This window comes from Amphiprion ocellaris, chromosome 11 (assembly GCF_022539595.1).
Source record: "Amphiprion ocellaris isolate individual 3 ecotype Okinawa chromosome 11, ASM2253959v1, whole genome shotgun sequence".
Lineage (NCBI taxonomy): Eukaryota > Metazoa > Chordata > Actinopteri > Pomacentridae > Amphiprion > Amphiprion ocellaris.
In genome coordinates, this window is record NC_072776.1 from 7,615,759 (window position 1) to 7,630,782 (window position 15,024).

Here is a 15,024-nt window from a genome sequence, read left to right on the forward strand (position 1 = left end):
AGTCCATCTTTTTCAATATGAGATATGAGATTGATGTGGATAGGGTACTGAAGGCAAGTGTGATAGCTGCAGAAGGCAGGTTATACCAACAGCTGTGATATTTGAGCTGTGAAATAAGCCTTGTTTTTTTCACAGGAATAAGCAATTCTCTTATGTCCTTTGCAGAGATTATCCTTAAAACACCCACAGTCTGTCTTTTTATTTTATCTTGTGGCAAGAGCTGCTCAAAATTAATGATAACAAGGTACAATACAAGACAGGCGGCAGCCTATTGTTCTCAATTATTGATAGGAATCTTTAGTTCTGAATGTCTAAAGAGTTCCATTGACACTGAGAACATAACACTCTGAGGGGATGAACCTCAGTGTTCTTTTAACATTTTGTCAGCTTTAATTTTACATTTCCCTCCCTGTGTTGGCCATCTCATCCACTCCCCCGCTAAAAATGACCACTTGTCAGGTCCTTCCTGCTTTTACTACATCCCAGCCAAACACATTTCATCGATCTATTCATAATCCCCTAGTTCACATCCACATGTATTAGGAGCAACATCCACCAGCACGTTTCCCCCCCTCTCCTTCTTCTCCTTCTGATGCTGCTGCTCTGTGCGCGCACATCAGTAAATGAATCACGTAGCACTAGAACAGCCCTTCTTCATGCGATCTTGCCAGACCCATTGGAGAAACCCCCGAAGGCGAGATCTGTCACTGTTCACTCATTTTCTGGAAGACGATCAGAAACTATGTTAAATGCACCAAGAAATACACTGGAGTCTATCATAAAGGCGTCGAGAGGATTCCGGTCAGATCAGCTCACTGTGAAGGGAGCAGGTTTCAACAGTTGACGCGGAGAGAACTGAGCGCAGGAAGAAAAGAAAGCGATTATTTTTGATTATCAGAAATCTCCTCTTGGCTTTTTTTTCTCTTCCTATTTTTGCTGCTTTTCTCTGGTAACGTTTTTTTCTCATTTTTACAACGATTGAGGGACAGTGCGGATGAGCATTGTCCGAATGAAGGATGCAAGAACACTGGGTCCAATTGGACTGGATTATGGGATTACTGGACTGATTATAGGACAATCATCGGGCTAAAAGTCGCAGCCGTGCTATAGATGCTCTTGAATGACGGGAACAAGAAAAGGTTGGACAGGAGTAACGGCTCCATATCCTGCTTTTATTCCACTTTTTTGTGGCATGGGTAGGCTGTATGTGCTACACGGGCAGAACCCATATGCAACAGTGTGCCGCACAGGGAAGAAAGTAAATGCATTGTGAATGGTAACATCGGGCAATGCTGCATTTTGAACGGGCATGTCAGTATCTGCTGTAGCCTAGGTGTAGATGTCGCATGAGGGCAATGCGCTTTTGTAAGCTCCGGTCTAACCTTCACCACAGAGATTCAAACGCTTTAACCTTGGATGCAGTGGGGAATATTAATACTTTATAGCCATCGATTATTCATTAAGTCCCACCGCGAGGGGATATATACATAAAAAAAAACAAAGCATTTCTCGTACACTATGTGGAATTTGATATTTAATTCATACATCAGGTGTCGTCGGGCGGTCATCTTTGTTTACAGAAAGAGTTCATCATAGCCGATCGGCATGTGAAAGAGCTCTCAAATAGCGATCAGAAGGGGATAACCGCTCACAAATCGATTTAATACCTAATTAGTGTGAGATCGGCGTCAGCCACATGCCTGGTTTGGGTTTAGTTCTCTAGGTTTGCCGTAATCAACAGGTTGAAAGTCAACGAGGATTTTTTTTTCTCCGTCTGCCACTACTGCATATCCAGTTGAAGGGATGCGTCTCTCTGTACCCATTTTCTTTCTGCTGTGGGTTAAAGCCCTGACATTGAAAAATCTCAATTATTCCGTCCCGGAGGAGCAAGGACCAGGAACTGTGATAGGTAATATAGCAAAAGATGCTGGATATGGGACCATGGAGAGAGGGAAGAAATCTAACTTCAGAGTGCTGGAGAATTCTGCACCACATCTGGTGGATGTTGACCCGGAGAGTGGACTAATCTTTACCAAACAAAGGATTGACAGGGAAACGTTATGCAGGCGCAACCCAAAGTGCCAGCTCTCCATGGAGGTGTTTGCCAACGACAAGGAAATATGCATGATCAAGATTGATATACAGGACATCAATGACAACTCGCCCAGTTTCCCCTCAGATCATGTTAATATTGATATCTCTGAAAACGCAGCTGCTGGGACACGCTTCCCTCTCACTATTGCACATGACTCGGATTCTGGGGAAAATGGGATCAAGACCTACCAGGTCACAAGAGATGATTATAATACATTTTCTCTGGATTTAAAAGTGAGGGGTGATGGGACTATATATCCAGAGCTGGTGGTTCAGAGACCTCTGGATAGGGAGGATCAGAGTCATCACACCCTCCTTCTCACAGCTATTGACGGTGGGGAGTATCCCAGATCAGGCTCCATGCAGATCAACGTCAGAGTGACTGATTCGAATGACAATAGCCCAGTTTTTGAAAAATCCTCCTACGTGATAGAGATTCCAGAGAATTCCCCCCCTGGAAAAGTACTGATTGATTTGAACGCCACCGACCAAGATGAGGGAAGCAACGGGCAGGTGATCTATTCCTTCACTGGATATGCATCTGAGCGAATACAAGATTTGTTCTCCATTGACCCCAATACTGGCGTCATCAAGGTCCAGGGAGAGATTGACTATGAAGAGAATCCAATCATAGAGTTTGATGTGCAGGCTAAGGATCTGGGGCCCAACCCGATACCAGGCCACTGCAAAATTACTGTCAAAGTGCTCGACAAAAATGACAACTCGCCAATAATAAGTTTTGTTTCCGTCCGGCAGGGAGCCATCAGCGAGGCAGCACCTCCTGAATCTGTCATAGCTCTGGTCAGAGTGACAGATAAAGACTCTGGCCGTAATGGTCAACTCCAGTGCCGGGTGCTTGGAAACGTACCATTCAGACTGCAGGAAAACAATGATAATTTCTACACACTGCTCACAGATAGACCTCTAGACAGGGAGATGAAAGATGAGTACAATGTTACGATTGTAGCCAGAGACAATGGGATCCCTTCTCTGAACTACACTAAGTCCTTTACTGTGAAAATCCTGGATGAGAATGACAATGCACCACGCTTTACAAAGACAGTTTATGTGTTACAGGTGCCTGAGAACAACATCCCAGGGGAGTATCTGGGCTCCGTTCTGGCCCACGACCCAGATGTGGGTCGAAATGGAACAGTATCTTACTCTATTCTTCCATCACACATAGGAGATGTTTCAGTGTATACATACGTGTCTGTGAATCCCACCAATGGAGCCATATATGCCTCTCGCTCTTTCAATTATGAGCAAACAAAGTCCTTTGAGTTCAAAGTTCAGGCTAAAGATGGAGGATCCCCTCACATGGAGAGCACTTCCACAGTTCGAGTCAATGTCCTTGACGTCAACGACAATCTTCCAGTTATTATTTTGCCCCTTCTGCAAAACGATACCGCTGAAATCCCGGTGCCTAGAAATGTAGGCATCGGGTACATCGTGGCTACGGTGAAAGCAGTGGACCACGACCACGGAGAAAGTGGCCACTTAACCTATGAGATCACAGAGGGAAACGACGACCACCTGTTTGAGATGGATCCGGTGGGAGGAGAGGTTCGAACTGCCCATGCTCTCTGGGAGGAGGTTGCTCCGGTAGTTGAGCTGGTGGTGAAGGTAACTGACCATGGCAAGCCCCCCTTATCTGCCGTGGCTAAGCTGATCATTAAGGCGAACACAGAAACAGCAGCAGGAGGGGGTTCCAGCGCGAGTGGGGAACAGCAGCACTGGGATGTGTCCCTGCCCCTCATAGTTACCCTCTGCATTATCTCTGTCATGCTCTTAGCAGTCATGACCGCCATCGCTGTCAAGTCCAAGCATCAAGATAAGGAGACTGGGAATTATAACTGCCGCATGGCTGAGTACTCCAATCCTCCAGTGGGAAAGGGAAAAAAGAAAAGGATCAACAAGAGTGACATCATGCTGGTGCAGAGTGAGATGGAGGAGAGAGATTCTGCCAGCCGGATGAATGTGGTGAGCAGCCCTTCTCTCATCACCTCCCCAATATGTTTTGACTACCAGAGCCCTCTGCCACTCACTCTGCCCAGGTCAGAGGTCATGTACCTGAAAACCACCCCTAACAGCCTGACGGTCCCCAGGGCAGGTTGCCACTCCAGCTTTGCCGGGCTTAGCACAGACACTCCAGCGAATAGGATGTCAGTGATACAGGTAAGGAGGATGCTGTACCGTATTCTTTATCTGCCCTTTATTCTTGCTTATCTGCGCACACTGCTTTGCCATATAAATCTGACAAAAGAAAAGTAATCGACTGAAAAAAGAGAAAGCCTGACACTGTGAGCAGACATCATTATTTCCACTTTTTCCCTCTCTGTTGTGACACTATATTCTCTGCACATAAAGCGTGATATGGCAACTATAAACGCTGGATGTCATTCATATGTTTTAAATGGCATTCCTCTAAAATGAGAGCTTTTTTCGTATCTCTATCTGAGAATGCTTTTGAAATTGCTCCATTGTAGGTCCTCTCTTGCAAAATGGTACAGTTGGTCTTCATAATCAGAAAGTCCTCTCAGTTAGACATGCAAACAGTGTGAGTCTTGAACAAGGCTGCTGTGACCCTGCCAGATTCACTGCTATAGAGTGAAAACAAAACCTTGCCTGAAATGTGGGATTGGACAGGTGTTTGAGCAGCTTGTCTGATCACATTACTGAACCAATGTGCACCAGACAGCTAGATGCACACAGCATAACCTTACAATCGCATTTTTCGCTCCCCGCAAATATGGGCCAGATTCACTCATCCGCATCCAAAGTTGGCAAGATAAGGCCATTAATAGGGTCCAGCCTTGCCTTGTAGGCAGGGTTGAATACACGAGCCAGCTAACATGCTAATTTGACAGCATGGGCTTGTAGCGCTGTTTAGCACAGCAGAATTATCTGTTGTAAACGATGTAAATATCTAGGACAGTCTCGCAGACAGTCTCATTTGGAGATGATAACACAGATGACAAGGCCTGGCACTGTCACCAGTCACTAGGGTATGTGGGTGTGATCAGCACAAACACATTATTCTCAAGATAGGGGGAAAAGGATGCTGATGACAGTGGCCTTGCCAAAGAGAGCACATATGGTCACAATGGAGATTTGTTCTTATCATGCCGTCATCACTGGCAGGTGCTCAGTGGCTTTTATTGACATCTTTTAGATGCGATTATAAAGATATAAAAATCTGAAGAAAAAAATGAAAGAAAAAACGAGATAAAATTTATTTTCCCATCTCAGTCTCATGCAGCTTGGGCTATTGTTGAAATTTTGAACATGGTCATTGCAAAAATATTATTTTCTTTTTGTTTCTAGACGGAAAATTTCCCCTCAGAGCCCAGTTATGCTGGCAGCAGGCAGCCATTTATTCAAAGGTAAGAGCACTCTCCAAAATCTTCCTGACCAGTGCTTTTAGCTTCTTCATCTTTGTACCAAGGCAGCTGACTATGGCTATCAAACAGGAGCCCTCACACAGAGGTAATGATAAGTTGTGTTTTTTTTCCCCCCTTCTATTCTGCTGCAGCTCAACATTTAAGGATGCAGAACGAGCAAGCCTCCGAGACAGTGGCCATGGTGATAGTGACCAGGCTGATAGTGACCAGGATACTAATAAAGGCTCACACTGCGACACGTCTGCCAGGGAGGCCCTCAAGATGAAAGCAACAGCAGTTAATGGCCAGCCTTTTGAGCAGGGTGAGTGGACATCTTGAAGGTGCCTAACTGACTCTTGTCCCAGACATTCTTTATACTTTATGCAGTGAGAACGTGCATGCAGCTCACTGCTGTTTAAGTGGAGCTCTAGCAGCTTCTGAAAACAGCCAGTGCACCCAATGTGCTTCTCCCGTCAACGCAGAAGAGGTAAATCCACACTGGTGATTAGATGCTGTAGCTGCAGCAGGTAGTATTACTTTGTTCCACTTTACATTGCAGACAGCATGAGCTGTGTTTCAAAGATTACATGAAGGCAGCAGAGTGGAAGGTAGATAGTAGTTTAAAGGGATAAAAGAGTCCATTGGCTGAAGGTAGAAATTTTCAAACATCTTCTGTCTGATTTAGCCATCAAACAAACTCATATGCATGGCAAAGTGTACCTCTGTCTGTGTCTCTTTTGATCATGTCATTATTTGAACACAGATTTTTCGCATGCATGTCTTGAATAACACGACAGAGACAAGAAAGCATGACAGACACTTGCAGTGCAAAATGACAGATATTTCTGGTGCAACATGACAGAGTGTTTCCACCTTTTGCTTGGAAAGATTTTCTCAGTTATTATTGGTTTTGCTGTGGTTACGCTGTTTTGAGAGGTGCTCACTTTCACAACTGAAAATAGAAAAGTTACATTTTATTTCACAAAATCTGAAAAGATCCGCGCTGGCAGGAGTATAATCATAGATGACTGTCAATCTGTTGCAACCTGGCTGACCTGATAGGGACTGATATATTTAGCCTTAAACTGAAAATATGAAAGTCACTCTCACAGGCAAGATAAAAGATAATGGAGGACTTGAGTGAAGTGGTGATGTTTCTCATTTCCTTGTCTACGCCTTGGAAGAGAATGGCTGTGGTCATCATGTCCTTATGCAGCACTTTCCACACCATTTACATTGCTATGAACTGTTTGTTTGCAGCATGCGCAGGAGGGCAGAGATGGAAACACTCTTGCGGCTTCCAGAAGGATGCACCAATCTCTCCCTCTCTATCCATCTCACTTTATACGTGTGAATGTGTGTTTCTCCGAGTGTGTGTGTGTGCTAGGAGAAATTATGGCAGACCAAACTTGACTCTGTGGGAGGTGTAAATTCAATCACAATTTTTTTTTTTTTGCAGCACATTTCTGAATCTGATTCAACCCAAGTTCTAAGGCCAATCACATGGAGAGATATTGAAAGTGATGTTTTGTACATGTGAACATGAATATTTACAAGTGTAGCGCTGACGGCTCCTTGACAGGGTTGCCAGTTAATTTATAGACCTGCGCTGGTAAGATGGGAGAAATGCCATGAAGTGGGGAGCAATACTTTTAATATCGATATGTTGTGCTAATGCCTCTGCTGTTTGCATGTGAGCAATGTGGTTAAGAAGCAAAACTAATGGATAGATTAAATAGCGTTCTCTCCCTCTCGAGGGGTTGGTCAGTTGAACATTAAATGGTGTCACTGTCTGCTGACTGCAAGATGGAAGATCTACATTATGCATTATGCCTTAGACTTGATCACAAAAAAACATCACCCTCCAACCCACACACTCCTTCTGTCTCTCACTCTCACACACACACACACACACACACACACAGACACACACAACATACAGGTACATTTATTGAACAACAAAGCCACTGTTTTGCAGATTTAGACAAGATAGCACTATTACCCAAAATGGAGACACCACAGAATTTTAGTTCCAAATGCATCAACACAAAAGCTTGTGGGTTAAGTAGTATTGCTTTTATGTCTTTACCTTTACCATCCCTCTAGTCTCCTGGCTGCTTTGATACAGGTAATATATGCACCTGTGCAGCTTCCACTATCATGCACTCTGAATATTTATTCACTCTCACAGACACCAGATGCACAGTGGGTATGTTGCTAGGCTTTCTCTGATTCTATTTATAATGGGCAGGCAGTTTCTTTGTTTTTTTTGAGAACACATTATTGTTCCATTCTGCATTTGCCCATAAGATCACAGCTATTTGTCACCTGGTCTTGATTGTGTTATGTGACTGTGTTAACGCAGCGGACTACATGAAGCCATTGTGTAACTCTTGTCAATTTTAAAGCTATTATTTAACAAAAAATTCACTCAGTGATGAAATGTAAAATGGAAAGCTAATGACGGGCAGAACAGAGAAAAGCACACGTTCTTCTTCACCTGTTCCTTCAGCACTCATGTTAATAAATAATATAAAGTTCTAGCTGCTAACATTATCGTAAAATATTTATCCTTCACAAGCTGGTGCAATTAATTCATAGCTTGCTTATAGCAGGTGTTATAGAAAATAACCATAGTGTGTGATCATAAAGGTGTGATTATAACAGGATTACAAATCTTTATCCCTTGCAAGCATTAAGCGTAACACTTTAATTTATTTTTCCCTATTTGGCATTCATAGCAGTATAACACTTAATAAATGGCTCTAATACAATACAGTGTAGATGTAAACAGATATAGGAGTTTATTCATGTACTTTTTTAGCAATTAGAACTTGAAGGAAGTGGTTATGTTTATAAACAATGCAATGCAATACAACAAAACACAGTCATGTTGTATTTTTATAATATTAAAATAAAAACGATGGACTTTAGAAGAAGGATTTACAATCTTTGACAACTACCGTATATCAGTAACCACTTACAGATGTTCTTACATCTACTTACAGCCACATTAAAGTGCGTAATCAGCCATGTTTTGTGTTTATATACTGCTAATAAATGCTAAACAGGGAGATGCAATGTAACGTGATAGCTCATTACGACTGAAATCTTATAAATATGCACACCCAGGCCTTCAATTACCTCTGTTATACAGCCAGACACAATAGCGCAAATGGCAAAAATACCTTTCTCTGTTGCTGCTGTACCTTCTAAGCACATACATCCCTTTGCATCAGCATCATCTGCTAGCTCCTCCGCAGTGCTGATAGGTACCATGGAAATGAATTCAGCATCTCCCTGCTTCTCCTTGCTTATGCTTATTGTTCTGGCCTTGTGTAGCTGTGCATAAGAAAATACTTTTCTCTATGGCGCTAGAAGAAAGACGGAGAAACACAAACGCACAGGGCACAGAACTGTAATCTGGAGTGTAGATGCATCAAAGCATAGCATTTACAATATGCAGGATCTGTATTGCGTTTTTTGCCAAATAAAAGCCATCATTTACTTCTTCTTTATAGAATGCACTTGGAGCTCATGTGTGTAAATTGAATCCTGACATGCCTGAATAGTTTTGTTAAGAATTTTATAATCTAAGTTTATATAACTTGTAACAAGACAGTAAATATTGTATGTATGCAACCAAGAACTAAAATGTATTTTGTATGTCTGAGAGTAAAGATGGCTTGTAAACGTTAGCTGGGTTTAAACAGGGACAATTAAAAAGAAAGGACAACTTGACTACAACCTTTACAATAATCGCCAAGTATTTTGGTTTGCTGACACCTGACTGACAAGATATGTCTTAAAAACACAATTGATCAAATCCTGACAATTACCCTGATCTGAGCAAATCTCTCTTAATCTTCTTTTTCTGGTTAAGAGTTCTGATAAAGAGGGCAGCATAAAAACATTGTTACAAACCCCCCCCAAAAAACACAAAACAGTATTACAATACCTGTCAAACGTGAACAAAAAGCAAATAAATCTTTTATTAAAGCTGCAAAGTGGAATCTTTGTCTTCACATTTTTGCAGTGAGAGTAATCTCTTTCCCTTTTAGACTATCATCCTTCCTCTGAATGTCAAGTTTCGTCTTTATCTAAAGCATCAGAAACTTTTCTTGGATGCTTGCTTGCTAGATTGTTCTGCCATAATCCTAGTTGTTGCATCCTACTCTGCCTGTTGCTACTGTTGCTTCTCTTTTCAGCTCAGGCAAACCAGTCATCACTGGTTGATGTAAAATACATCGCTACTGGTGCACCAACGCAGGAATGTTGCCACAGAAACTAGATTTAAACCTTTGGTATATTTCATAATGCCTGTCGATGAAAGGCATAATTAGCATTGTAGGACCTCATTTGACAAGGGTGTGAGTGTAGCTGACATTCACTTGTATGTGAAAGTCCCACACTCTAGCTTTACGTTTTAATAAGAGACTGCCTTTTGTCAAGTTTCCAGATCCTTTAAAACTGACTTTAACTGACCAACAGTTACACACATTTAGTGTTACAAGAGCTGATTATCAAATGTGTTGCTCCAAGGTCTAAACCTTTACATAAAAACAGCATTAACTGTGCCTGTGGTTAAAACTGACTGAGTTCATTCTACTGAGAAAGAAAACCACACTTTTCCACATTAAAACATCCTTTTTAAAAAGCAAATAACGTAGACAGACTGTTCAACTAGCTGGGTGCAGTTGCACAGCAACAAAACAGCATGTATATGGAAATGGTAGTTTTCATGAGTGAAAACTGTATTGATGAAACATTTTGATATACAAGGTATATGTCAGAGAAACAGCCTCATGAACAAAAAGCAGCCTATATATAAAGAGAATAAATGACAACTCCATCTACAATTAGGAGATCGCATAATACACAATGACACTCATTACTCAGATGCAATTTAATAAAAATGCACAACAGCCTATAGTAATGACTCTAGCCCATTGTAGATATATAGTATATTCTTTTATTGCATTTTTGGCAGTAAAGTGTCAAAGCTCCTTTTCCTGAATGCATTAAACCTGCAAAATAGTTCTTACATAGAATTAACAAGCCCTTTTGGCTGTGCCCAGTCATAGCATAATTAACAGTTCCATTGTATCCTATAGCTATGCGTGGGCATGCTTGTGTAGGTGTTAATAGACTTGAGCAGCAGTATGTGATAGTTGTGGCATCTACTTTGCAAATGTGCTTTGCATTGGATGTGTGGAACACGGTGCTGCTTTTCACATCTCTTGGGGGTTGCGGTGCAGTGAAGGTATCTTTTTCAGTGTGTGTGTGTTGTTGTTTGAACTTCCTTCTTGGGTGTGTGTATCCTCCAGCAAACTGGTTGAGGCTGGTGCATGAGGAAGGCGCTGTTGCCTTTGAACGTGAGGATCTCCCCGCCTCTTCGAGGAAGAGCCCCGTCGTGTGGAGCTTCCTCTTGTTTCCAGGCTGATAGTCTCATCCTCATCAGAGCCAGGTTTCAAAATGAGATCAAGTGCCTCATTCACAGTTAGTCACTTGCCTCGTGGTCTTTGATATCACAGAATGGCATGTGAGCAAGACAGAGGTGCCTTATTTATAGACTGAAGAGCTTTCAAAGTGGCATCAGATAATCAATGAAATATTGGTGTAGTTTCCATAAAAGCAAAAAATTTTTGGAATTTTTGTTTTCAATGGGAGCAGAATGTGGCTTCATGAGCGAGGAGGAGATATTTGGCTCCTGTGGGACGATACTTCTGGATGAAAACAGAGATGTTGTAGATGTGCTTGTGTGATATTTCTGTCTGTGTATTCCTCTTTGCGTAGGCTCATTTAATCATTTCTTGGATATTTTAACAGGAAGCACAATGTACGACACCCAAACTGAAATCAAATCAATTCTGTGATCATTATTTGAATTTCTGTGAAAGGCTGTTACAACTTCATGGCTATCGCAGCAAAGAGAGCACATTAGAGTAAAATTAAATCAGTCAACAGAACAACAGGAGGATTGCTTGAAATTAATAGTTTTACAGATGAAATTGCTGTTTCATTTTTGTGTCGAACAAATGAAGGAAAACTATTATTTACCGCCAATTTACAAAGACATGTTTGACATTTTCCATCATGTCCAGACATGCACAACTCCTCAATGCATCATTGTCAGATTAATTTTGATAGCACAATGTAATGGCCTCAACAAAAAAAGAGAGACACCTTCTACATCATAACACTGTGGAAATTGACTCCTCGTATGTGTTGCCCTCTGTGTGCTTATTTTATGTCTCCAGGGTTAGGTGTGGTGTGAAATGTAAAAGGCTGAGTTATGGTGCAAAGATAGAGCCTTGGCAATCTCCTCATTTTTTACTACTGATACTAATACACTTGTGCATGCTGTGCAGTCCAATTGTGTGAAACATCAGCCAATCCAGCACGAACTACTACAGTCATGGAATATTTAGGAAACCATTTCAATCATTAATATGCTGCTGGGGAGACAAGTTTGTGTTTTTTTTTGTGTGTGTGTGTGTTTTTGCATCAAGTGCTATAAATAGTGTTAGTCTGCTAATGTGGACAATATGTAACGCATATAGTGTTTACATTTTGGCCTGTTTTCACCAAAAAGAGAAGCTCATACTCAAACACACACACACACACATACACACACATTCATTGTTGTGTTTCATACTCAAACGGAAATATGTTGATGAGTTGTTACAGTTAACAAGATTCACAAGAGCTGGAAAAACAACACAGTTCACAATATGCATCCACCAATCACCAAAAACAGGCGAGAAATGCAAATGAGCTGCTGATTATGCATCAGAAAGCCTTAAAATAATTACAAAAAGTACAAAAGGTCAAACTAATGAGTGCTTGTGGTGCTAATGATGTTTCCAAAATTTAACTTCAACTATGGTTTCACTGTTAGTCAGATTTTTAGATTGAATACCCAAAATGAACACCTGTAAATACCCATCTACGCAAGTTTTTTGCAAGTCAAAAATGAGTATAATGAGCCTGAACAATATTCTGACAAGCATCATCTTCAACACAGAAAGCCTCATGACTTTCTGGTCAGAAATGGTGAATATACGCATGCAAATTTTCTGCTTGTTTTTCTATTTATTTCACACAAGCTACTTCTGATGGAAATGTAAATGATAAAACATCACTTCCTCTGCACCAGATGATATTTTCCAGGAAACACCTACACAGGTTGTTGAGAACGGTAGAGGGAAAAGGTTTCATAAATAGGATGAATCATGCATTTGCAACATTGACCAGAAAAAGAAAAAAAAATGCAAAGTGAACTTTTTTTTCTTTTTGTATGACAATGTTGTGCATCATTACTTTAGGATTGCATTGTGAGCATTTTTTAGAATGCAAAAACGTGTACTTAAGAAAACAAAACCCACAGTGCGAAATTTGAACCCATAGCTGTTGCTGCTGGATGCAGCAATTTTCATTCTGAAAATTTCTAGTGACATGCGGAAAAGCATATATGAACCAAGACACTGTAGTTATTAGTAGGATTTTATAAATAGAACTAGAATTCGTCTTTGTTTGCTCTGTTTGCATGTTGCTGCTTATTCCTCAAAATGTCATCTGCATTTTCTCCTAGGCTTATACGTACCCCTGCAGGGTCCAATAACAAATGTTTAACTGTTTCTTTTTCAGAGCAAGACAAATCAGTCCACTGCACCGATGAATGTCGTGCACTGGGACATTCTGACAGATGCTGGATGCCAAAGTTACGGGTAGGAAGCCAAGCAGACAGCGCCGATAATCGTACCAACCTTTTCATCCCTGTGGGAATGGATGCCATGGTAGAGACAGAGATTTATGGCACCATCAGCTGCAACAGCAGAAAAACCCTCAGCACGTTTGGAAAGGAACAGCGGGACAGTACAATCCTTGTTGCCAATGTCAAACCTTACTTAAAATCGCAGCGTGCACTAAGCCCACCACTACAGGAGAGTCCATCTGCGTCCAGTAGTCCCACCAAGAGTAATATGCCCCTGGACTTGGCCAACCAAGAGTCCAAAGAAGAGCGGGACGGGGGTTCAGACAGCAGTGCCTATGGCCCTCCAGATGGCCAGTGCTCCCCACTGCACACCGAATTGGAGGAGCCCCCCTACCTGACCTGCGAGCTCAGGCCTAAGTCCCTGTCAAGCAGCCTCATTCACAGCTCTGTCATCAGCCAGGAGTGTGGGGGGTCAGATTGTGCTCTCGACCCGCGGGACTCCGGTAACTGACAGGTCAGATGATCCCACTCGCTCTCACCTGCCAGGGGTGTGATGATGATATCACAGAATAACGGCCAAGAGGCGATTTATTTTGACCCACAGAGGTGTTCAGACACGCATTGTATAACCAAAAACCATCTGCTTTGTATGTTTCTTTTGAGTTTGTGACTTGTTGTGTTTAGGTGAAATATGTGTCCTTGACTGCTGTGAAGGTTTGGGGGGGAAATCAGTGCTTACCTGACTTCAAGTGTTTTCATGGTGTACTGTACCTGTCAATTTAGATGTCTGTATTTTACACATTTCAAACTCCAATTTTGTGAGGCTGTTGAACAAATTGCTACTGTTACGCTATTGAGTCCTGTCTGCTTTTGTACAGTGAAGCTTTCTGTCTCCATTTAGTGTTTAAGGAACATCTCTTTGAATATCACAGGCAACGGAAATACATATCAGTGACGTTAAAATTCAAAAGTGAAGTGTCTTATGAACCGTTAATGGTGGTGCAACAGGGAATGTCCCTTTTCATAAAACCATTTGAGGTTCCTCTAAAAACAGTTTTTTAAGAATGTATTTGTAATTTTATTGTTGTCCTCTCTGCAGTTTATGTGAAAATAAGCTGAGCTTACACGTGAATGTGGGCTACTGTACTTGTTGTGTATTTTATTAAATTTGTATACACTGTGTGCATGGAAGGCAATTTATTTTTGACTGGTGAGAACATCTGAAGCTGTTGTGTTTTATGTGAGAGAAGTGCATTAATGTCTACGAGGTGCTTTATACGTGTTAATGACAGATAGCACTAGTGACTCCGCAAATGTGCCAACTTTAGCTACATACTGTATACCAGCACATGTTACCCTGCAGTAGTCGAGATCTTAGTTACAGGAACTTCTAGAAAATCACAATCGACATTTTACACAGCTATTTATATTTAATAAAGTCAAATAAAAGCAGGCACTGTGTGTTAGTGCACCCAACAGAAGCTGAGTTGACTCCCTCTGCTCAATGCTTTTATTAAAATATGCATCATACAGTGGAGATGGATACGTTTTGCCCTGATATTTTCAAATTCCAGGTCATCAGAGCTGCTGTCAGTAAGTGTCTACTTGTGATTACAGGTTTGTTTAAATATGAATGTGTCTTACAAATGACTAGGCATAAATCTAACAAAAAAGAAAAAACTCAACGTTCAGCTGCAACTAGCAGTTACAAGCAAGGACTTTTTAGCAATGAGTTCTTTGATTAGATAAAATGAAATTTTAATGATCCCTGTGGGGGAAAGTAGGTCATCACAGCGGCGAAGGATTGAACAAATAGTGTATTAAAGGTTA

General features: G+C 41.4%; 2 protein-coding genes across 2 annotated transcripts in view; one reads left to right on the plus strand and one right to left on the minus strand.

The window, feature by feature from the left end:
- LOC111569969 (leukocyte cell-derived chemotaxin 1-like) overlaps nt 1-15,024 on the minus strand; it is a 116,941-nt gene that overhangs the window by 54,227 nt on the left and 47,690 nt on the right. The window lies entirely within an intron of this gene.
- On the plus strand, nt 610-14,376 carry LOC111569963 (protocadherin-17-like). Its single transcript, XM_023272438.3, has 4 exons — nt 610-4,272; nt 5,422-5,480; nt 5,630-5,799; nt 13,128-14,376. The coding sequence occupies exons 1-4, from the start codon at nt 1,804-1,806 to the stop codon at nt 13,703-13,705; spliced, it is 3,276 nt and encodes a 1,091-aa protein (XP_023128206.2). The 5' UTR covers nt 610-1,803; the 3' UTR covers nt 13,706-14,376.